This window comes from Planococcus citri, chromosome 4 (assembly GCF_950023065.1).
Source record: "Planococcus citri chromosome 4, ihPlaCitr1.1, whole genome shotgun sequence".
Classification (NCBI taxonomy): domain Eukaryota; kingdom Metazoa; phylum Arthropoda; class Insecta; order Hemiptera; family Pseudococcidae; genus Planococcus; species Planococcus citri.
The window spans coordinates 47,789,012-47,810,299 of record NC_088680.1 but is presented as its reverse complement, the minus strand read 5'-3'; the positions used below and the strand labels follow the sequence as shown (position 1 = coordinate 47,810,299).

Here is a 21,288-nt window from a genome sequence, read left to right as displayed (position 1 = left end):
TTTTCCAGCTCGTTCTCCCTCTCCTCTTCCTCCTCCCTCCCTCCCTCTCTCCCTCCAAAATGAGCAATCATTTTACGTTCTTTGATTTTTAAATTCGAGAAATATTGTCTATACCTAATTCGTATGTAATACGTATTAAGTCGATAATATAAATTTCCTCCCATCTCCCTGTGGCGCACTTTTCGAAGCTGCCATCTATTGACAAATAACAAAATAATCTTCAAGTTTTCAAAAAAAAATTTCAAGGAAATTGGTAGATTAACGAAAAACTCAATTTGAGATCATATAATGGGTACACTAAACAACCTTCGTCGATACCTATCTAGTTAAATTGAACAAAAATAGGCTTATTTACCCCCAACAAAATAAATCCACCACGTGTAAAAAAAATGACAACTTTTCATTTTTAACTCATCTCGAAAAAAAAAATACCTAGTAGGTATGTAAAATTTAAATCATTACACGAGTACTGCGTACGAGAAAACAAACATATTAAACGAATGTGGAATGATGAATGGCATCTTGTTAAGCGTTAAAAATATTTCATAAATAGACGAATACTGCGTGCTCTTCGGTAACTCCGTTGAATTTGTAATTGATTTCATTAATTTTATTTTACCTTGAGAAATCATACCGAGTAATCGTAAATTTTATCGTTGTTAAAATACATATGGGTGTTTGTATTCCGGGAGATACATTCGATATACGAATGTGTATTTCAATTTCGATATTGGATTTTTATTATTCTTTAGACGATGAATATAACTGTATAAATTTTCAATCGTACTCGAGAGGGAAAAAACCCACGAGGAGGGTGGTGAAAAATGAATTTAAATCAGGTTTACGTGGTATAGATATGTTGATTGAACTTCCGCTTACCTCATCTTCAATCATTTCCTTGAACCTGTCTATCGCCGTTTTACCTCTTTTTTCTCGTAGTAAGACGTAAATTTTGTTTATATCTGGACATGATCTGGAATTAAAAAAATGTATCATGAGTTAGTTTATCGTATAAATGTAGGTACAGACTTGAAGTACAGTTGGATAATGGAAGATTTTTCCGATTTAGGAAATTTTTATCAATGAGTCAAGAGTAGATAAGGCTATTGCCGCCAAAGATTTCAAGTCGAGACTAAGCAATTAATCAACGGGTTGTTTTTTTTTCGATGAAACATAAGTACATAATTACTTATTAAATACCTACATAGTTATTACATATTATGAATAAGGATTAGGGTTTACTCACCGGAGAAGTTTGGAAAGCAAAACGTGGCCCAAGAAACCGGTTGCTCCGGTTATAAAAACCGACGAATCTTTGAAAAATTCTTGAATCTGTGACATCGAACCTAATTTCGTGTCAATATCCACATTCTCCATCGCCTATGGAAAAAAATGGTCGATATAAAAAAAATATACAATGAACCGAAGATCATTCAACTAGACTTATTATTTTAAGAAAAGTTGAAAAAAGTTCAAAATAATATACAACTCAAAAAAAGTAAAAGGTTTCTGATAACATAAAAAATACAGAAATTAGGGGTAGGAGATAAGGAGAGTGCTTAAAAGCTTGGGAAATATACCCAGTAGGTAGTAGGTATCTACAAAGGTCAGTTACCTATAATAGGTACCAACATAATGCTGTCAAATCAACTTTTCTATTTTTCAAAATAAATATTGGATACGTTGAGGGTGAGGAAAAAGTTCCAAGTACAACTCACGTAAAAATGAAGAATACCCTTTCTTCAAATAGGTAATATTAAGAACCATTAATATTACAGAAAAAATTATAAAATGTTCCATAAAACTGGAAAATTTTGGAAATTGGATAACATTTTGGATGTATTGAGGAAAGTCCGAAATTTTTCTCATAAAAATGTCAAAATGCAAAAACTGTCTGAATTCCCCCCCCCCCCCCACCATAGAGGCTAGAAAATTTAAAGTTTATGTCTCAGATCACTATGATGTCCTCCCCTTCGCCTTACATTTGATTATCTCGAAATTTATTACGTCTCGACATTTCATAACCTTAAGCCTTTTCTTGAGAAAAAGAAACCACTTCAGGAGCTTTTTGAAGAAAATAAAATTCACGGCCTTTTATAAGTTTTGTAACAGTATTTTTCGAAGTCTCTGGTCATTACTGTGTCCTTGATGACTTTTTGCACGAATTTAAGCACGAAAAACCTTTCCAACATAAAAAAACAACCCTCCTCTGGAAAAATCCAGGCCACCTGAACAGAAAAGAAGAAATCCTCATTACCAGACTAAGAATAGGCCACACAAAAATTACACATAACCACCTATACCAAAAAGAACCAAAACCCCCATGCCAATTTTGCAGAAAGAAACCCACATCCATTCAACACATACTTTTCAACTGTCCTCAACTGAAACAAAACAGACTTACACTACAGATAAAAGAAAACCCACCTACTATCCCTGACGAACCCTTTGAAATACAAAAATTCATCTCCCTAATAAAAAAACACCAACCTCACAAACCAAATCTAACCCCCCCCCCCTTTACGGGTGTACTAATCTTGTAATTATAAACACAAAAAAAAACTAAAAAGGGAGAATAATCTTGGACCCAGGTGCAGCTTGTTCTGGGTGGCAAAAATAATTTATAGAATTTTTTTTCAATTCCTTAAGTTAATACAAACAATAAATTTAATTCAATTTTTTTTCAAAAAAAAATTAATAAAATCGAAGACCCAAACCCTCATGCCCAAAAAAGGCATTTTTACAGATATCCATAAATTTTTTTTTTGAAAATAAAAACTGGAGAAAATTTTGAGATACCAAGAACATTAAAATGGTGGAAGAGAATTTTGAAAATTTATACTTAATTCAATGAGAATGGATTTCATTTTAGCCCATTTCAAATTCAAAATTCAAAAATTTCTTGGAAGCTCCAGAGTGGCTTGAAACTGCCACGAATTGATATGGTGGTGGGGAGGGAGGGGGTTGGGATTGGGCTTGGCTATATACCGAATTTCAGCTCATTCCGTCTGTCCACTGTCCAGTCACATTTTTCAGCTTTTGCAACTGGAGATTTTTAGTAAATAATTCAGCTTTAGATATCTTATTGTTGATGCAGGAAGATAATAACCCTAGAGCACTCTGGCAGATGAAATACTATACGATGAATAAAGACGAACTTTCAACAATTTTCGGCGTCTTTTTGCGCCTCTTGGAGATTTAAAATTAGTGTAAAAAGTCAAGAATTCGACGAGACAACTTCCAGCAACATAAGGGATTTTCCTCTTACGATCAAATTCTTTTTCTTCGGTCCTCCTTTCTCTCCTTCATCTTCAAACACATCTCTATAAATCTACTTTGGAAAATAATACGGTAAAATTAAATTTCCCAACATGCCACTAACGTGTTTCAATTTACACGAAGTTGTCGATCTTCAGATCGCCTCGAGTCCAATAACATTACTGCGGACGAATTAATCAAAAACAATAACGTAAGTTCCGCAATCCTGCTGGCAAGTTTGTACTTTGTAGGTACCATTTATGTGACAAAACGTTAAAAAAAATATTTCCTCATATTTATCATATCGCCGAGTTTTTTTTGCCATTGTTACACACGCTCAGTTTTATATGTAGGTATAGCTAAATAATTGACTTTAATCTGCATTGTTGCGTATGGTATAGGTATGTGTGCACTGTCTTACAAATCTTTGGACAGTTCAAGGTTTGATAATTTTTTTCTTCGTTAATTAGAAAACGTGCTGTAGAATATTGCAAAAATATAAAAAAAAGAAAGAATTTAGGTAAGTACGCTTTATTCGATCTTATTCGCAATGTTCGAGTCTGAAAATGTTTAGATAGGTACCTTCTCATTTAATTAATTTTCACACGGTGAGAGTGCAAGAAAGTCTTTCAATATTATCTAATAATTTTACATTTTATAAAATTTTTGTAGAACTAGATTGAATAGTTCTCGTGTGAAGAATATGCAAAATTTTGTTTGGATAACTTCCGAGTCTGCATGTGCACGTAGCACGAAACGAAAGTAGAAGTATTTAATGATTAGGTACGTCTTAATGGAAGCGATTTAGGGTCAACGATTAAAAATGGGCGGATAGATTTCAATTTGTAACACCAATTAGGTATTAATAAATTAAACACACATCTACTGCAGTCAAAGGATCAATAAACCAAAGTAAACCAGCAGACAAAACTAGGTAGGTATCCAAAAATCTATTCCAAAATATCACTTTCACACCAACATTTTTCTCTGAAAAAAAAACCTATCTACCCCCAAAATTGATAAATTCGATCAAAAAATAATAATAACTTACGTCGAAATAAAAATACACTATAAAATCCGAAATAACCAAAAAAAAAGTGGGAAATAAAAATAACAATCACACCGTCGCAATGTATTTAATAATCAAACTACAAACGCGACGATCACACAAAAATCACGATCACAATTTCAAAAACTGCTGCAATCATCAATAGTCTATGAATGGATGATCGAGAATGTTAAACCTTTGATTATATTTCGAGCATTTACCTGTGTGCAGTGCAGCCTACGAAGGTCGTTCTTCATCACCCCACCATCGAGGAAAAAATATCCGCCACCGCAAACGTAAGCACAAGAAGCACATGTTTGGAACACGTTTTGCTCCTCCACTTGTCCATACCCACTCTTAAGAATCTTAAGATAAGTCTACACAGGTATCATCAAATAATAAGCTACATAAGTGTACCGGTCTGCATTATGGTGAGAAAAAGAGATGCCCAGTTTGTCATAGGGATTACCAAAGTTCATCCCCCGGAGCCAGAGAGTCTGAAAATAACCATCTTGAGAGTCTTCTGCGAGTAGCAGTCCGAAGTGGCAGGCTTATGAATATTTAATTCACGAACGTATGAAGAATAAAACGTCACAACACAAGTAAACAATACGCTTCTTTGAGTATCACTGATGAGAACTGGTTTGCTTTGATGTTTGGTGTAGGAAAATAGACGTCTAGATGGGTTTTATTGAAATAACAAGTACCATATTCAAAGAATAGCCGGTGAAAATTTCTCGTAGGTTTTCGCGATGACGTTAAAATCTAATAGCAGATTCGGGTAATTTTCGTACGTATTCTGACGTATTTGTCCATTTTATGATTTTTATTTTTTTATGTCGCCTTCCAATGGAAATATGGAGTAGGTAGTGAAAGAAAATAAAAACAATCCTATCTTTGTAGATGTTCCCTATACCCTATGTTAGGTCGTGTTTTCAATTTAAGTGAAAACTTACTTACGAGTGCAGAGCTGTAGACTTTTTCCGAAGTAAGAAGTAACATTCAAGGTTTATCGTTACGATAGAGGGAAAAAATTCAACATAGATTAACGTTTAAATTATACGAACACGATTAATGAATTAAGACATAAATGCAACTAGTATTCAGTTTTGCAATAAATCATATCTACCAGCTGAAGTCCAAGTACTATTTACCTATCGTCGAGCTCATACTCGTAAATCATTTAATATCATCGAAATCCATCCCAGGTCAGTACAGTGTAGGTACCTACATTAAGTGCAGAAGGCAAATCAGTTCAACGACTGGTGCATCGTACGAGTATCTACCTTGAACCTTTCCAATTTATTTTTTTTAAATATTTTATGTACCTAATACACATTTCCTAGTTTTAAAACACGCGAGAAAAATTATTGTTCGATCTAAATTAATATCCCAACCAGCACAAAAATGTTCAAAGCTGACCCAGAGAAATCAATAAGAGGATCCCAAAATAGGTACACTACCAGCCAAAATTTTTGGGACTGAAATTCATTTTTTCAATTTTTGACGAATTTTTATTAATTAAAGTTTTGGCCAAAAATGGAGAAAAAATTAAAATGTTAATAAATCGACCTATGTAGAAAGCTGAAATTTGGTTCTAACTATATTTTCGACCTCCCGAGTCGATTGGTGATGTTTTCGAGCCATTCTCTAATCTCCAGCGGATTTTTGGTTTCTCCAGTTTCCCGAAAATGCTGTAAAGCTAAGTGAAAACAGATTTCATTCGATCGATTTAGGGCTTATAGGCAGATATTTTGAAAATCTGTTTGTGCCGGTTCAAATCTAACATTTTCTCCAGATGATTGTTTTTGAAAAAATAAAGAAATTAAAATCCACTGGAGGCTCCAGAACATTATAGAATATTTCAAAACTGTGAACAATCGACTCAGGAGGTCGAAAGGGTCCAAACCAAATTTAAGCTTACAAGGTCAGTTTGGTAACATTTCAATTTTTCATCATTTTTAACCCGAATTTGAATTTTTAATAACCTTTAGCATCTGAAATTTATTTTTGATAATTTTCTAATCAATTTTTCATGAATTTTAGGGAATTTTGCATCTTTTTTTTTGTTTTTTTGTTTTTAAATAAATTGTTATTATGTAATTGTAGGAATCATTGATTCATTAATTTATTTTTCTCAATTATTTTTCCTCAACTTTCAGCTATTTTTACATCAATTCTTTAAGAATGGAAAGCCATTTTGTTCTTATTTTGTACATTCTTGGCAATACTTATTTCACAGAACATTGTGCATTTTTAGTGATTTTTGCCATTGTAAATTATTTTCTTTTTTTGATAGATAATTTTTTGCCATTTTTTGAATCATAACTATGCATTTTATGTGCATAATTTTTGTAATATTTTACAAGATATTCTCGTCATTTTTTTCAGTGTTTCAACTATTACAACGATTTTTGCAACAATTTTTGCAAAGCTGTGGATTTTATCATTTTTTTTAATATATGTACTTTATGGACCTACTCTGGTGCAATTTTTGCAAAATTTGATCGTTTTTACTTCACTTTCAAATGTTATCATATGAAGTAAATAAGCAAATATTTCACATTATTTTGAGATATTTCTCAACTATTTCAAATTTTAAATCAATTTTTATGATTTTTATCAACTTTTTTCTTGATTTTTCACTGCGTTTATGTTACCAATTTTATAAATTTTTGCGTCATCAACTCATCATTAACAATTTTCATGAAAATTTAGCATTTTCTAAATTCATACAACTGATGCAATGTTTTATGACACTTTGATTTTTATCAATTTTTCGTGCTTTTTAACAATTTTTGTATGAATTCATATTTACCTAGTGCTGTTTTGATGACTAATAATTTACTTACCTATATTTCATTTTAATAAACTATTTTCGTGTCAATTCAGCAAATTTTTTTCTACATTTTTGGGGATTTTTTGCAGTATTTTACTCATTTTTTTGATACTCAATACTCATTGTATAAAATCTGATAGATCGCCTCAAAAAGACTTGGGAGAAATTTTGCATCCTTCAACATAATCTCTACCCGACATGGGCATCTCGCACTTCCCCAGACTTAGATGTATGAGGTTTTTAAGTCTTTTATAACAAGTTTTCAAACAAAGGTCCTCCAAAAATAAATGTTTCCATTACCTATGAATATTTTTTAGACAATAGTTAACTGTTATTCGATCCCTCCTCACTTTTAAATGGAGGAAGGGGGTAAAGAAAGCATAAAAAACATTGTTTTTGTATTTTTAGTCACAAAAAATTGAGTAGGTACCTAAAAAATTCAGATTAAATTATTTTTTTCTAATAATGTTTTTTTTTCCAAAGTGTTTTACTTTGTAATTTGAGATTATTTTGCAAAATATTGTTGCTGAGATTATTCAGATTTCGAGTCAATATTTTTGCGACCCCCCCCCCTTCCCAAATGCATAAAGGACACAAGTGAGGGGTTCCATGGGAAAGGGGCCTTGGTCGATTTCTTGTGTTTCTGATTTTTACAAATTCTAAGAATGTACGTATATGTACAATTTTTTTTTATTAATTTCACCATATTCATTATAGTAGTGGTCTTCCATGAAAAAAAAACGAATTGGAAAATGATTGCTCATAGAAAAAAATTCTAAGATCATTTATACTTGTAAAAATCAATGGAAAAAAATTGACTAAGTCCCCTTTTCCATGAAGCCCCTCAAGTTCTCTCATCAATGATGAAAACAAATCGGTAGGTAATAGGTATTGATTGAAAAAACATGACTAAACTAGGTATAACAATAAAAGTTTTAAAAATTGTCATCAAATAATCTTCACGAATAAAAATACATTCATTTCTAGGAGAAAGAATCGATTCTGAGGGTCATATATTTTTCATTTCGGTTTTTGTAAACAGGATGAAAAAAATTTCCGCGTTACATTGTTCCTAAAAGCAATTTGTGCAAAATATGTAAGTAGGTAGGTACTAGGTACCTAGTAAGAAAGGTACTGAAGTTACGTACGAATACGTCAGCCACAATAACACATATAATAGAAAAGGTACATATATAACGCATTTATTAGTCGAAAATTTCGCATCGCCGAGAGCAACAGATACAATATTTCAATCATCAAAATTTCCGAGCAATTCGCCAATATTCAAGTGCTAATATTTAATATCATAGGTAGGTACATAATTTCCTACGATATTCAGAACAGTACTCGATACACAAACAGATAGGTAATATTTTGATCGATTCCACTTACCTCTGTAGGTAGGTAAGGTACACATATGTATAGAATACTTCGTAATAAGATCTATAAACGCACGATAAATAAGATAAATGTAGGCATATAGGTACACCATAATGTGTACTTGCACATACGAGGTACCTAATTTTATTCATTACCACAAATTATTCAACCTAGATACAGCTGCCTTCTGCCTTCTCATGCACTCAGCATAGGTACAAATTAGCAGCTAGACTATCTTTAGTTCATTGAAATCTTTACTTCCTCATCCTCATTTTTAAAAAAAATCTATTATCGTTCGAAACAAATTTGAAATCGAAGAATAAAATGAAGCGGAAAAGTATAGGAACGAATACCCAGGTACGTTATATTTTTTAAAAATTGTAATCATCTTCACTTACCAGATGAAGTGGTTCGACCAAAATCGCATTTTATCAGACACATTTCGCACCACATAATTATACAAAACCACGTTGGTCTTTATAGCCACACCATTGAAACACATAACCTGTCAAAAAATTAGCCATATCATGTAAGCAAAGCATTGGTTCAAGTAACATTGCAACGCTTAGTCAGCAATTTTTATCGGTGAGACGGTGACGTTACATTACGATAGGACTGGCCTGGTATTTATAGGTTATTTGTGTACCTACGATGATTTACACTAATTGAACCTATATAAATTAATTAACTTAATTATTTATTCATCGAGCGATACTACAATACACAATGTGTACGAGTACGCCACACATAGACAAAATTGTTACACATTCTTGCAGTTTTTCTACGAATGACTCAGTTTTGTCAACATTTTTTCGCCGCCAAATATCCGTTACCGGTGGCGATGACGTCATTAGATTCAGAACTTCGGGCAAAACACAGTTAGGATCCGGCTGGAGAAGAAAAAACATTTATACAACCGGTCCAGATGTTACGAAGATCGTGAATTTTACGCAAGCAGTATGGTAATAATTCAAACGAGAATTTTAATGTACTTAAACTTATATGCGAAGGTATCATCTATGTTTGTTTGTGGTCTCCTCCTGCTACAGGTGAGATTTGAATTTTGCGTCATTATGGAAGCGGTTTTTTTTTTTTATTAGTTCCAATGGTCAAAGACATCAAATACTAAGGTCTTCGTTCTTGGAAAAGGTTTGTTTTTGGCAACGTCCGTATGTAGTATAATCGCAATTCGCTCGTTGTAAAATTGATTTTTATTTCGATTATACGAAATTAAGATGGGTAGCAGGCAGATAGGTACTGAGTAGATGTGATATTGTTACTGCTGAAGGACGTATTTATACATAGGTAATCATAATCAACTAACTATTGCACGTGTGTTTTCAAATCTCAATCATTTAAACAATCGATTCACATTTCTATAATTTGTCAGTAAAAAAAAAAAAAAGTAAATTAGTAATTATGTAAATGGCTAAATTAGTACCTATACTTAGATATATTACGGTTCCTACTTTTATGCTTTCATCATTATGATTTTTTTTAGAAAAATGCTTGGATAGATATACCTATTTTTGAGATGAAGGTCCAAAAAGTAAGCTTTTCAGAATTCACCGTGGTAATTATTCAATAATTATAAAACACAATTATCTATAGTACGAAATAAATTGAATTTTCCGTTACAAAATGTAGACTAAAAAAAAATGTTTTCTGGTTGTAGGTCAATTCAATTTTAAAAACTTCCTAGTCATTCGAAGTGCGAACTATAAACCGATGAAAAAAATAAAACCACAAAAAACACGTCGCAAAGAACTTGAAAAAAAAACGAAACTAAAATCTATATTTTCAAGTATGAAACACACTATATTAAAACCAAAACAGCTTCTTCAATAATTTTGTGTTTTTTTTTTTTTTTTTTTTAATCGTGACAAAATATGATTGAATGAATTTTTATCAATTTAGGTATGGTTTCTTCATTATACCTTACTCTAACACATCATCATCGGAAATAGAATTATTCAAACGAATGTTGACCAAAATCTAAATGTTGGATTCATCTTTCTCATTTTTTAATTTATTTTTTTCATTCTAAATTAAATTTGAAGAAGCAATAGGTACAGATGTGAGATGAATCTTTTGAAATTCATTTTGAATAACTACCTAATTAGCGACAAGTAACCCTACTTAAATCTGTATTTATCAAATTCTTTCATTCTCAGTCCTGAAGTTTTACTCTTTCATCCAATTTGACAAGTTTTTTTTTCTAAATTTGGAATTTGAAAGAATGAGAACCAATGAAATGAATTCGTATGTTTTTCAACTAAAGTAACAAGTAAAAATTAACAAATCAAAATTTCATAAACTTCTCCTGAAAAAAATGTGCATTTAATTCACGTATAATAAAAAATCTGAAAAAATTTGATATAGTTATTTCTTGCATAACTGGGAATGGAGAAATTAATAGAATTATTGCCTGGGAGAATAAGTTAAATGTCACTACATAGGTAGTGAACATTTCCCTAGTACTTGGTTAGATTGTTGAGTCGGAGAGCGAGAAGTTATACCTATAACTATATGCAACTTATGTCCCTATCTGATTGAAATAAAGTTGATTAACACATACGTGTCAATATGTTTTTATTAAAATAAGATAGAACATGTAAGGTGAATTAACATATAAAATAATATAGATTATTTTATATTTTTATCATGGGTCGCAGCCCATAATAGATGACACGCGTTAATTGATAGAGTTACAATATTTCGATCGATGTATTCAATCATATTGCTGTAGTCGATGGTGGTTAATAAAAGGGTATCACACAGAAATATAATAGTCCCTGTATCTAGAATACTCGTGGATAGACTGCTTGTTGCAATTATTCACGAGTATTTACATCGAATAGATGGTACCAAGATTGGTGTAAATGATGAAGATCACTTACCCATACACTGTACGCTTTTCTTGCCTCTTTCTGGGGGAGCTCACTAAAACTAGGCTCTTCGGCAAGAATGGATTACTAGAAGTACCCTTTCGACGAGAAGTACTATCGATGCCGCGGAAGACCGATATGTACCCAATAAGTACCATAATTTATTTAAAATAAATAAATTACGTTAAATTGCACATGTTAACCACTTGATAAAGTGGGTGAAATCAGGGAAGAGGGGGCCAGGGGGTACCTGGCCGCCCTACACGTCTGCGAAGATACGTTTTCGACTTAACACCGACGAGCTCGAGATATCCGCGCTAAGTGAAGATGCGTTCATACACCAAGTACCGAGATGGTCCGTACTTGGTGTATAAGCGGAAGTCTTAATAGTCCCCACGTTACGTACGCTTCTAGCTCTGTATAGAAGTCATTGTACGAATACCTACCTAATGTATTCAGGCCATATCTCACTATATCATATGCCCCCCGTGGGGTTGACTCAATTGACAAATTGCGGTAAGTCACGGTCATGACAAGAAAAGAGTGAGAGGTATGGCCTGATCCCCCCTCTTCCCCTCCTGTCCTGATGAGGCTATAGCTCACCCCCTGCCCCCCGTTACTTGCTGCGATGCAGACTATTTTGAGGTGACAAATAAATATTCAAAAAATGGGTGGGGGCAGGAACAGAGAGACAGAGGTCACGAGGTCATTCTGCTGAATGCCAATTATGGACCTTTAGTGAGCAAATTCGAAAAAATGAACACCAATGTTCGATCAATAGATAACTATTGTGTAAGGTCAGTGACCTGTTGAAGAGGGAAGACAATAGAAGGCTGTGGGTTGAAAGATTGTTAGGTGTGAGTAAAAAAAAAAAAAAATTGGTCAATTTAAGTGAAAAATGACTATGGTGAAGTGGATCGTGTTGAATGCTTTCAACAGAGCTGTCGGTATATAGTTTCACTTAGCACGATATCTCCTTATTTAAGTACTTAGGTACAGCAGGTAGGTGCTAAGTAGGTAAGTGTATCTTTAGACATGTAGGTAGTTTTTTGAATTTGTCTATAAATTGTTAATAAAAGTTTCTTTTGTTCCAGGATGAAGAGTTCCAGAATTCCGGGATCTTTTAAGTTTGTATAAGAGTTCCAATTTTTAGTATGCTAAAATTTTTGATGTCCTATAACTGTACTAATCTATGTCTTTTTGTTGCAGAAATCGAAAGAAAATGGGAGAAGAAGACAGAAGAGTATCCAAAAAAGGTCGAGACTAGAATCAGTGAGCTCAGCGTTAGAGGTAAGACATATTTGTTGTCTGTATGGTAAGAAAATTAGTTTCGAAAAGTACGAAGAGTACAAGCTTGTTGCTCATAATAATCGTTTACAATAAAGAACTTTTGAGTTGTATATTTTTTCTCGTAGAATATTGTACATTTCATGATGTTAAAATATTTTGCTGCGTGTCGTCGAAAAGAAGGATAAAAGTAAAAATTAATTGACTAAAATAAGAAGAATAACTATTTTTATCGTAAGAAGTGAAAAGAGAAGATAGAGTGAACAAAAGAAAAAGTTTACGAGTGTGAAAAATAATCGTAACAAAAAGTATTTGAAAAGAAAATTAATTATACTTTTGATGAAGACATATACTAGGAAGAAGAGAATAGAGACAGAAAAGAGAGATAGATCTTAAGGAGATAAGTATTGAGTATGTATGAGGTACATATGACACGTTCTTTTGCATAGAGTAATATTTTTTGCAGCTAATATATATGTATAATATAATAAATTATTATAATAAAAAATAAATTTCTTGATGCAGCTAATATCGTTATTGTTCTTGATTTTTATCCGTAGATTGCACTATTCGGTATTGGATTTCTCGTAGCTGTTGTAGAGAAAATAGTTGGTTGCATAGTATACTCGTAGACATGGTCTTTGGCAAATTGTTGCAGCTATAGAAGAGAAAACATAAGGTGAGTTCCAAATATGGTCCATATTTTATTGTTAGTATTATTTGAAAATAAAGAAAATTTTGAGCTCCAAAAGTTGTATCGATGTTAATTGTCATTAATTTTAATCATTTTGCCAAAATCTTATATTTTGATAGAAAATGAAAGTAAACATTTCTCGTCATGCGAAGGAAGAAAAAATTGGAAGAAAAATAGAGATGAAGTAAAAAAAATTGTATTACTTTGGCTTCGTAGATGTACTTATTCTCTATGGAATAAGTTTTTGCAGCTTTGTCCTGAAAAATCAAAATCTTAGTTATCTTGCGATTCTGAAATAAAAAGGTTTTGGTTACCATGCAACAACAAAAAATATATAATTAAATAAGAAAAAACGAGTATAAATTAAATCACATGATGTTTCAATTTAACGATACTGGCATCGATATTTGTAGAATAATACTAATTCAAATACGAATAGAATACATTAATACTAGTTAAATAAATTAATAAATAATTTTGATACCCTACGTAATTCACATGTGTAACAAAACAAAAAGAAATAGTCTAGTCTTGATAGGTATAACTATAGGTCGACAAAAAAGTAAAGTCACGTATAAATATTATGAAAAAATAGACGAAGAAGGGAAGAAAAAAAAATAATCAAAATTCAAAATTAAATCAAATAATAAACCAATAAATTAGTACAATCTTTTTAGTTTTCATTTTGTTGTTGCGTTTCGCTTTCACTTTCGTCTTCGTCGGCTGTCGACACCGCGGTGTTTTCCGAAAAGATGTCATCGAACACTTCTTCATCTTCCTCACTTTCAATGGTAATAGTTTCAAGGTTCTTTTCTTTAACTATTTCGTCGAGCCATTCCTTGCGAAATAATTTCAGCGCTTCCGTGAGTTTTTCTTGATCTGAAATTGCGCAGTCGTTAGAGGAGTCGAAAGAGAGTTTAGCAATCTTCGTTGAGGTTGTCTCAAGATCTGCAAGGTTTCGTTGATCTTTTTCGATTTTTCGTTTTTCATCATCTTTTTTAAATCGACGTATTCTTTTAGAATTTTAATAGAGTGCATGGCGACGTTAACAGGACGAGTTTTTGCTGGCGTCGAAGGTTTACTCGTAATGGACGAGGTTGATGTTGACGGAGCAGCTTCGGTGGTAGATTCGGAATTTTCAGCCGGTTGAGCAGCTGTTGAGGTTGACGTATTTTTAGCGACTTCCTTCGGTTGTTCACTGATGTTGGTTGGTAGATTAGGGGTTGTTTCGACGGTCGTTTTCTGCTCATTATTCTTTGAAGTCGATGCTTGAATTCGGGACTCGTTGAATTTTTCAACAACCGCATTAATCGTCGCAGATTTTTCCGATTCTTCATTACTCGTAAGTTCGATGGCAGATTTCTTTTTTAGAGGAGGGATGAAGCGGTCGCGTAGAGCTGAGATGATTTCCGTGTAGTCGTCTACATCATAGTAAGGTCCTAAGTGATCAAAGTGAGCGCGTCTGGCGTGTATTCCAGCGAACATACGGTCCAGGTAAATAGTGATACCGCCATAGCAACCATTCCAATTATTTTCTAACGCTTCGTTGATGGATCTGAAGACACCGAGATTGAATGATGGGTGAGGTATGAGCGGTACGATATAAACTCGCTGAACGTGAGCATTCTTGAGAATGAGGCTGAGTTGTCGTAGATTGTCGCAGAATGCGTTGTATTCTGTTCGGGTGAGAATGTCATAATGACCGATCGAAATCATTATGTGACGTGGTAGGACTTCAAACGATCCAAGGTACTCGACGAGGTCTGCCAAGAGCAGATCTCGCCTGTACATGTCTCGGTCTAGAATTCCTTCGAAAGGTCGATCCTGTTCCAATATACGCGCAATCGCTTCCATATGGCCGTCCCCTACTAACAAAATGTCGAACGCGAAATAAACGCTACGATAGACATCAGTTTCGTGTTCATATCCGGCCGCCGTGTAATATCGGGGATATGAATTTAGGGGATAAAATGGTAATAACTCGTCCGAATTCGTATTCCATCTCAAACGGTAACGTCGGTGGTATCCGCCTTTGTTCGCACTGGTACCTCGAATTTGTTTAGGTGGCGGAATTTTTTCCCTTTGAGGATGTTGAGGAAGGGTGGATGGTCCTTTCGATTTGAATCTCGGTTCCGTTCTAGTCGTCGAATTTTCCGTGAGTCTGGAGCTTGGTCGAGTTTTCAGCGAGCGATCTTGGGCATTTGAACTAAGGTGGTTGGTTGATTTCGATAATTCGTTCGGTACTGGGGTTCGAAACGTGCTTGATTTTACAATACCCAGTTGCCCATTTGGTAGTACTTCGCTGTGTAGGGTTGCTCGAGTTCGTAGATGTAAGAATTGTCCATTAGGGTTACGCGGCGCAGGGAAACGATTTACATTACATCTGGAGAAATCGTTCGTCAAATTCGATCGGGTTTTATACAATGTCGTAGGATTTCGCTGGTTAATGGCATAATTCTCGGGGCCAAAATGTTGGACTGCCATCTTGTATCGATTCTTCATGTCACGGTTCTCCATTGCCAGCAAAGCCATCCGGTGGACGAACATCGTATTTTGATCTTCGCGATAACGTAGATTTGAACGGAGTTCATTAATCGTTTGTAAAATCGCCGGATTGCTTTGGAGGGGAGCCGGTGGATCAATCTGTGTTGTACGGTTCATTTGTGCCACATCACTCATCGAAATTTTGCGATTGCAATCTTTATTTAGGCAGGGAGTGATAGTTTGATTCTTGGCGTTGCGTTCGGTTTTGTCTTTCATCATATCGTACAAACACTGATGATGGTAGAAATGATGGCAACTCGAAATATATGTTGCATTATCTTCGGCAAAGGGTAATATTGAATTACCACACTTCTCACAGCTGGGTGAATCCATGCTGTAACAGAGGGTTAGAACAAAACAACAACAAATTATCGTATTTTTTATTCAATCGTCGGTTTTCTGTTAATAGTTTGGTTCTCGCGATTTTGTACCTGTATTTACGAAGTAAATCTCTCTATGGACTAGAATTTGGACGTATTTCACCTTATTTCGGTACACTTTCACAACTTTACACGTTCAATTTAGCTTTTCGAATGTTATAAAGAAACACTTTTGCTTCAGCTTTTTACCGGTATCAAATGTTATCAAAAAAAAAAAATGAAAAAAGTTTTGTTTGGGTTTGTGAGTGACGTATGCGCGTGCAAGGCAACCAATCATATCATCGTATCGTTCGTCATCGTAACCGAAATGGTTTCTCGAAGCGTGATCAACAAGTTATACCGGATAACAGCTGATCAGGCTTCGAGGGAAAAGTCAACAATTTGAATTTTGTTATGATTCTGAGAAAAGGTATGGCCGAAAAGTGATGAATTTAGAATTTTAGTTGTGTATGTGGAATACTTACTCCTTTGTTCGTATCGTTACTCGTAGATGTATGTATTTTTACCTTTTTGCTCCATTAGTCGTAGTGTGTAATAATTTCATCTTGTATGTTTGCGTAAGTTTCGAAGATGTATTTATTCTATGTGTATACTTTTTTGTTCAGGTTGCGAAACGATTGTGATTTTGTACCAGAAGATCGAAATGGTGAAATTTTGGGCCAAATGGTGGTTGGAGTATATCGTTAATGATGGAGACGACGCATTTTATGTAAGTTTGTAACTATTTATTATCACAATAGTATTTTACAATTATATTTAGAGAGCATAAGAATACATATCACTACCTTTCGAATATTTGTAAAAAAAATACAAAACAAAACAACAAAAAAAAATATGTATCACAAAGGAGGTAGTTTAAGGTTGAGGACAAACGATATTTTATGAGATATGTTGAAGAAAAGAAAAGAAGAATGAAGGAAGAGAAAGAGAAAGAGAGAAGAAATAAAAAAAAATAGAAAGAAAGTAAAGGAAATTTATGAGTAATTACACACTACCTACGATTATGCATAGTTTTTTATAAAAAGGATACGATTTTTTCGCATGTCGACATCGAGCTTACCGATCAACCTCTTCATCGGAATTATCGATCTCCATTGGTACTGCCTCTTCATTTTGAGGAGGTTGTACCGGTGGCAATTGAGGGAATTGAAGCAATGTCTCCTCCGATACTCCCAATGCTCGTAGGTAAAAGATCATCACTGGCCAGTCCCAGTAAGAAAGAATCCTGACACCGTTAATAGTCGTGAATATGACATAACAATTAACACCGTGGTGTTGTTCGAAGTACGGCATTACCTCCACTAGAAGAACAAACAAAAAAAAGACAAAAATTACATGTAGCGGTACGTTGTGGAGTATATTTTTACTTTTTCAATTTTGGGTGTCCAAAACAACATAATTTTCAATTTTGTGTCGAAAAAATATTTTTAGATAGTTTAGAATGGAGTACTCTAGGGATTTACTATTGTAAATCACTTAGAAGTCTCTGATTTTATTGCACTTACGAGGTCCAATGACCAGAAGCGGAGGAAGAGCTGCCGGCTCTGGCACCGGTTGTTGGATGTCGTTCTCACCATCAGCTGGATGGTGGGCTGGTTCTTCTTGAGGTAGACACATTTTCACAACACTTACGTTTATAACTTCGACGTGCTTTAGAATATTCACGAGGTGAGAATTCAATATTATTTTCTTAACGCGAAGGGAAGGCAAAATTTTAACTCGGGATAATGAGACGCGTTCGACTATGAGGACTGAGAGTGCGATATGCGAAATGAGAAAATAGATTTGATTTAGATAGGATTAAGCGAACGAAAAGTTATCTTGGAGACATGGTTTGGACAAAGTCGGGTATTTAGTGTATAGGCAAGAGAGAGATAGAACGAAAAAATCGAGTCTTGCTTATCTTTTCTCAGAACAACATCCGTTGAGGCGGCTACTGGACAAACGGATGACGTAATATTTTTGCCTAAATATTTTATTGCTTATTTTTATGATTTACTAATTTCTGTAGTTAGTATGGGGTATTAATATGCTTGTTTGTTTTATGTGCAGGTGTTCCAGAATTTGACATGAAATGAGATCGAAAAAATGGCACGTGCAGGGTGTTTTGGTTCGGTAATGTACGATTTTTGGGGTATTGAAAGCTGAGCGAGAAAATGAAATTGGATTTTGGATAATTTAACGAGCTGGAGTCAAAAATTGATCGAGCACATCGATGTATGCTACATTTCGAAAAGATCGACAAGGTGAGTACCAAACATCTCTGTAAAATTGAATTTTTTCGTCATATACTACATATTGTGTTTTGTGTTTCCTTAGAAGCAGTGGATGGAAGATATTCGGGGTTTGAAATCGAGAATTTGGGCAGATTTTCTGAACGAAAAATGATGAGATGCGGTGTTGCCAATAATCCAGTTTGAATTCAAGTCGAAGAAGCCATTCTAATTGCAGGTAAAATCCGAAAGTGGTCAGATAATATATTATCTACGTAAAACTGACCGTTTTCGCATTTTTCAGGGTATTTGGAATGTATGGAAATCTTGGAAGAATCAAATTTTGGTTGGATGGAAAGTTTGAAAATACGAGGCTATTTATTTGGAGGTAAGAAGATCTCCAATGATCGTGTTGTATATTATCTCGATTGATCATTTGGGATTTCTTATCAAGGTTGAAAATGAAGCGATGCTGATTGTTAAAAAAAAAATGGAACAGAGTCATGCGAACGTTTTCGAAATAATTTTGGCGAAGTTGGCTGTCGTTTTGAAATTACTAGCGAAACATCGGAGTTATACTAAAGGTAGGTACCCACAAATGCTCATGTACTTTTGTAAATCACTTTCTAATGTGCATTTGTGGTTTTCTACCAGGTCGAGTTCAAAAAGAAGATAATATTCTACGAAGACGGTTGAATTTTTCGACAATTGAGCGACGATCGATTTTCTTCCTAGCGGATTACGTATTATCTCGACTATTGGAATAATTTTATGGAGGTAAAAGCCCACAAATGTACCTACGTTTTTTGTAATATTTTTCTACTATGTACATTTGTGTGTTTCTACTAGATTCGGATGGTGGATATTGTATTGTACGGGAGCCGAATCTATTCGTAATGTGTTGAAAAGAATGGGAGAAAAACTATGTATTTTATATGGATCGCTGAATATGCAAGGTTGGGTATCACAAATGCTCAGAGTAATAAAATGACTTCTATTAATTGCGCATTTGTGATTTTCAATCAGGATGAACAAATGGTGGAATTATTTGGATATGTAATACAACGGTATTTGGAATTACGATCGTCTACATCTTTGAGTAGAAGAGAAGAAAAAATTTTGGTTATATTTCGACGATGAGGAGTGTAAAAGTAGGTGAGTTACAGTGAATACTAATCGATTTTTATTTCGACTACTAAACCCTGTATTTGTAGGTGCTGAACAGTGTAGCTGAGGTTAGAATTCGTTGAATTGTCACTGCTATTTTCCAAATATTGTATACTGTCGAGAAAAGAAGATTCCTGTTCAGAAGTGGAACGTTTACGAAGACAGGTGGGACACCACCAATACCCAAAGTGATAAAATGATTTTATTTTATTGAGTATTTGTGGTTTTCCTCCAGGATTGATCGAAATACGTGGCTTGAAGAATTATGATATCCTACAAGGTTGCAAAAATGACTCGTTTGATTGTATGGAATATTTTTGGTCAACTATAGTACTGCGTATGCCGACTGGATTGATTATCAGGTATGATACGGAAACAGCTAATTTATATTTTTCAATAACTAACTGTTTCTGTATTTACAGGTACGTGGCTATTTTTATAATTCAAGAGTAGACTTTTGTGCTGTTATGAAGTATTCGCCGAATGTATGATTTTGTATAATTTTTATTTTATGAAAATGTGTTTATTATGTAAAAATGTTTATGAAATACGGGGCATATTTTGTAATTTTATTTGAGGCTGTGATATTTATTTGTTGTCAAAAATATTCCAAAATTTGGGGGTATGTTTAGTGGGTAATGTTTTGTTAAGGGCATATGGTAAGGTATGTTTTTGGAATATTGGTCAAAAAAGTAGGGGGTTTTTACTTGGGAGTAAATTTGTCGAAGTATATTTCGACTTAAACGTCATGGTTTGTCCAGTCCCACATCGAACGAACGTGTTTATTAAAAAATGACACGCGATGATGGATACCGAACGCGTTTTTCGAAAAATTTCAAATTATTATAATATTATCGACGCGGATATTAGGGTAAAGTGTATTAGGTTGTAATTTATGTAGCTATTTTTAATTGTGCTAGTACTATGGGTGTTACGATATCAGCCGCAGTGGCTTGTTGTACTCGTAAGTCGCTGCCGCGGATATCGTTCTTCCTATGGTCAAAAAAGCATGTTTTCTTTGGAGCTAGTATTACACTGTTTATATTTTAGCATATTTTATATATTATATTTATATTCGAGTGCTATGAATGTCACAATATCCGCTACGGTGGCTTGTTGTACTCGTAAGTTGCCGCAACGGGTATTGTGGTTTTTATGGCCAAAATCTTCTGAAGAATTATTTTGAATAATACTACCCTGTATCCTGCATCGAAGTGAATTTCTGAATTATCATGATTTGTCTTGGTCTCGCCTACGGTAGCTTATGGTAAGTCGCCGTAGTCGATACCGTGAGGAGTATGATCGAAGACAACTATACAATGAAGAATTTTTGAAAAATGAGACGCAGAAGAACCGAATTACAATTGAACTGACGTGAATATCACGATGTCGGCGACAGTAGCTTCGTATTAAGTCACTGACTCCGACATCGCAGTCTTCATAGCTGGGTATACATCGAAGAAAAAATATTGAAAATTTTGGATTAGAATATTCGAAGTTTTTCCGAAGATGAAGAAATCGCTGTCCTTTATTCAACGCTACCGATACTATGTGGGTTGTTGGATCGGCCATAGTGGCTTTGTATTTTAA

General features: G+C 34.1%; 1 protein-coding gene across 3 annotated transcripts in view; it reads right to left on the bottom strand.

The window, feature by feature from the left end:
• The window catches only part of LOC135844717 (fatty acyl-CoA reductase wat-like), a 33,909-nt gene extending 24,852 nt beyond the window's left edge, over positions 1 to 9,057 (bottom strand). Inside the window, exons 1-3 of one of the 3 annotated variants that reach the window (XM_065363038.1) lie at positions 8,924 to 9,057; positions 1,247 to 1,380; positions 880 to 973 (exon numbers count right to left, since the gene is read on the bottom strand). In XM_065363038.1, coding sequence (XP_065219110.1) covers positions 880 to 973; positions 1,247 to 1,377 — 225 coding nt within the window. In that variant the 5' untranslated portion in view covers positions 1,378 to 1,380; positions 8,924 to 9,057. The other 2 variants (XM_065363036.1, XM_065363037.1) reach the window with 2 other exon arrangements.
• Positions 9,058 to 21,288: the final 12,231 nt, after the last annotated feature.